Source organism: Petaurus breviceps, unplaced genomic scaffold (assembly GCF_028583685.1).
Source record: "Petaurus breviceps papuanus isolate PSGF00001 unplaced genomic scaffold, PetGlider_PUasm1.0 391, whole genome shotgun sequence".
Taxonomy (NCBI): domain Eukaryota; kingdom Metazoa; phylum Chordata; class Mammalia; order Diprotodontia; family Petauridae; genus Petaurus; species Petaurus breviceps.
In genome coordinates, this window is record NW_027186310.1 from 2,162,690 (window position 1) to 2,165,418 (window position 2,729).

Genomic DNA, 2,729 nt, shown 5'->3' on the forward strand with positions numbered 1-2,729 from the left:
AAGTCTGAATAGCTGAGGGGCTCATACTAAAGGAAGGTGACCTCGGCCTGACATTAACCATATAAAAAGTACCTTCCTCCCGGAAGGAATTAAGAGCACCACCACCCCAGGCAACTACAGACATCCTCAGCAATAGCCTGAAAACTGAGCTAGGTGCAGATTGGCCCAAACACATTGGCCTTTGGGGTAGAGGGCAAGAAAAATCTCAGGGAGCCCAGCAGCTCCCCACCCCTTCCGGCAAACACACTTTCTCTCACTCCTGCTGGCAGGGCTCCTCACCTCAGCTGGTCTCACTTTCCTCTTCACCCTTCTACCCCACCACAAATAAAAGTGGTAAAAATGAAAGGGGCCAAAGTCTGCCTTCCTCCTGAGGGCATGCAGGACTGATAGGTCCTCAGAAGCTCCCAGCCCTTCCTAATGAGGGCCACACCTTTGCTAGTCCTACTTGCCCAACTCTCCATGGCCTGCCAAGTCATTAGGCAGAACACCTAAATATTGCAGAAACATTTTTTTTTTTAACCTGAAGTTAATGAGAATCTGGGAGGCACACTCCCTCAATATAAGTCTAACTGCTGATTTCTTCAATGCAAACAAACCACTTCCATCCCTATGGAGCTAGGTCCAGTTCTTTTACCCAAAGCATTATTTTAGTACAAGGGGAAGGGGCTTTCATCTTTGTGGGGTCCTGGACCCCTCAGGCAGGGTCGTGAAATTCATGCTCTAAGAACCAAGGGTTGTTTGGTTCTTTTTTTTTTTAATGCACAAAACAAAATTCTGAGGACTGCACAAGGAAATAAATATATTTAAATGCAATTGTCAACAGACAAAAAAAAAAATGTTCCCGGACCCCAGGTTAAGGGCTCTGATCAAGTATGTGTACGGAAAAATCCTCCCCAAACTGAATAGGTGCATGAAGGGTTTAGATGCCCGAGTCCCTGCTCGTGCCCAGGAACCAGGAAAACTTTGATCTGGTCTCCAAAAAGTTTCTGGGTGTCTGTCTGTCTCCCTAACTTTGTGGTGTCAAGGAGGCTCTTTTACTTGGGGAAACCGAGACCAATACTCTGCCCTACACTTACACACTCCCTGCTAAGAGAAACAGCGCTGTCCAGCAAAAGGGCCTCGGCACTCATCGGAGCTAGCAAAGTCAATACTTCTTTGGAAATTATGGGAGCATCGGCCAAGTTGGATCCGAGCTACCCTGGCCCGTATTAACTCCAGAAGAATGTGAGTGTTTTGCATGGGAGCAGGCACCGAAGGAGAGGGGTTTGCCGAAAGTGAGCAGGGATCCGGCTGCGCTGCTTGTTGCCTGAAAATCCTGGTAGGGCAGTCTTTCCTGGCTCAGCCCGGGGACGTGGCCCCTCCACGTAGACCCCGCGCGGGGTGCATTAGCCTTGGGGGCTGGGGGGGGGGGAGGCTTGCTGGAGCCCTGGAGACAGCCCAGCCCATACGAGGCTTGGGGCAGGTTTGCCGGCATAGGTAGAAGAGAGCGAGAGCTCTGGGTCCGGGAACTGGGGCCCTGCGCGGGCTGGGCTGGCCTCCGTCGGCTCTGACAGAGGCCACCCTGCCCTTTGATAGAACTGGAGTGCCATCTATTGAAAACTTGCTGAATAGAAGGGGGGGGGGGGGGGGCGGGGGAGAGGGCACCGGCGGATCCGCTGGTTCTTGGAACCGAAAGAACAAGGAAAGAAGGTAAGCAAGGGAGCCCCGGGAGCCGCGGGGACTTGAGGCTGAGCGCCCCGTCCTGCTCCTCTGGGAGTCAGGGGGAGAAGGCGCGGGAGTGTCCCCACTGGGCTAGCCTGCGTGGGACAGACAAGCTAGGGTGGGGGGAAGAGGCTCTGCATGGGAGGCTGGAGGCTGGAGGCTGGAGGAAGGGATCCAGCCAAGCCCCATCCCCAGGGGTGCGCCCCCCCCCCCAATCCCAGCCCTCCACGGCCCCGCGAGCTCACCTTCCCGGCGCAGGTGCGCGTGGAGCGCCGAGAGCAGCAGGCAGCAGAGAGCCGTCCCGGCCAGCGCCCAGAGCGCCCGGGGCAGCTGCATCGCGGGGGCCGCCCGGGCTCCGCATCCGCACCTCCAGCCCGCCCGCCGCCGGGGCTCCAAGCGAACGAGCGACCGTCTGTCCGCCCGCCTGTCAGTCAGTCAGTCCGCGGCTCCCACTCCCGCTCCGGCTCCGGCTCTGCCTCCAGCCCCGCCGCGCGCGCACACACACACACACACACACACACACACACTCACACACTCACACACTCACATACACACACTCACACGCGCGCGCACGCACACACACTCACACACACACAGACACACACACACACGCACACACACGCACACACAAGACTGGAGGGAAGAGTCCGGGCTGGCTCCGGCCGCGGCGGCTGCTTCCGTGAAGCCGCCTCCTCTTCCTCGTCTTCTTTTGGGAGGGGGGAGAGGGGAGCTGGGGGGAGGGGCGGCTAGCGCCGACTCCGGGGCTGCGGCTGCGGCAGGGGCGGCGTGGGCAGCGGCTCAGGCAGCGGCAGCGGCTGGGGCAGCCTGGGGCTAGCGGCCCCAGGAGAGGAGGAGGAAGAAGAGGAGAGGGATGGGGGGGGCCGGGGCTCCATGAATCAGCCTTCCCCGCCCCCCGCCCCCGGAGCCGTGCCGCCCGGGGCGGGGGCGGGGGGCCGGATGGCGCAGGAGCTCTCCCCCCGCCCCAGGCCTCCGCTCTGACCCCCTCCTCCCCTTCTTCCTCCTCTTCC

General features: G+C 59.6%; 1 protein-coding gene across 2 annotated transcripts in view; it reads right to left on the reverse strand.

Annotated features, from left to right (window-relative positions):
• TAFA5 (TAFA chemokine like family member 5) overlaps nucleotides 1–2,729 on the reverse strand; it is a 599,977-nt gene that overhangs the window by 381,257 nt on the left and 215,991 nt on the right. Inside the window, exon 1 of one of the 2 annotated variants that reach the window (XM_069100332.1) lies at nucleotides 1,947–2,128. The exons of the other annotated variant lie outside the window; for it this stretch is intronic. Coding sequence (XP_068956433.1) covers nucleotides 1,947–2,037 — 91 coding nt within the window. The 5' untranslated portion in view covers nucleotides 2,038–2,128. Of the gene's footprint in view, nucleotides 1–1,946; nucleotides 2,129–2,729 lie in introns of those variants that run through there. 2 annotated transcript variants of the gene reach the window in all.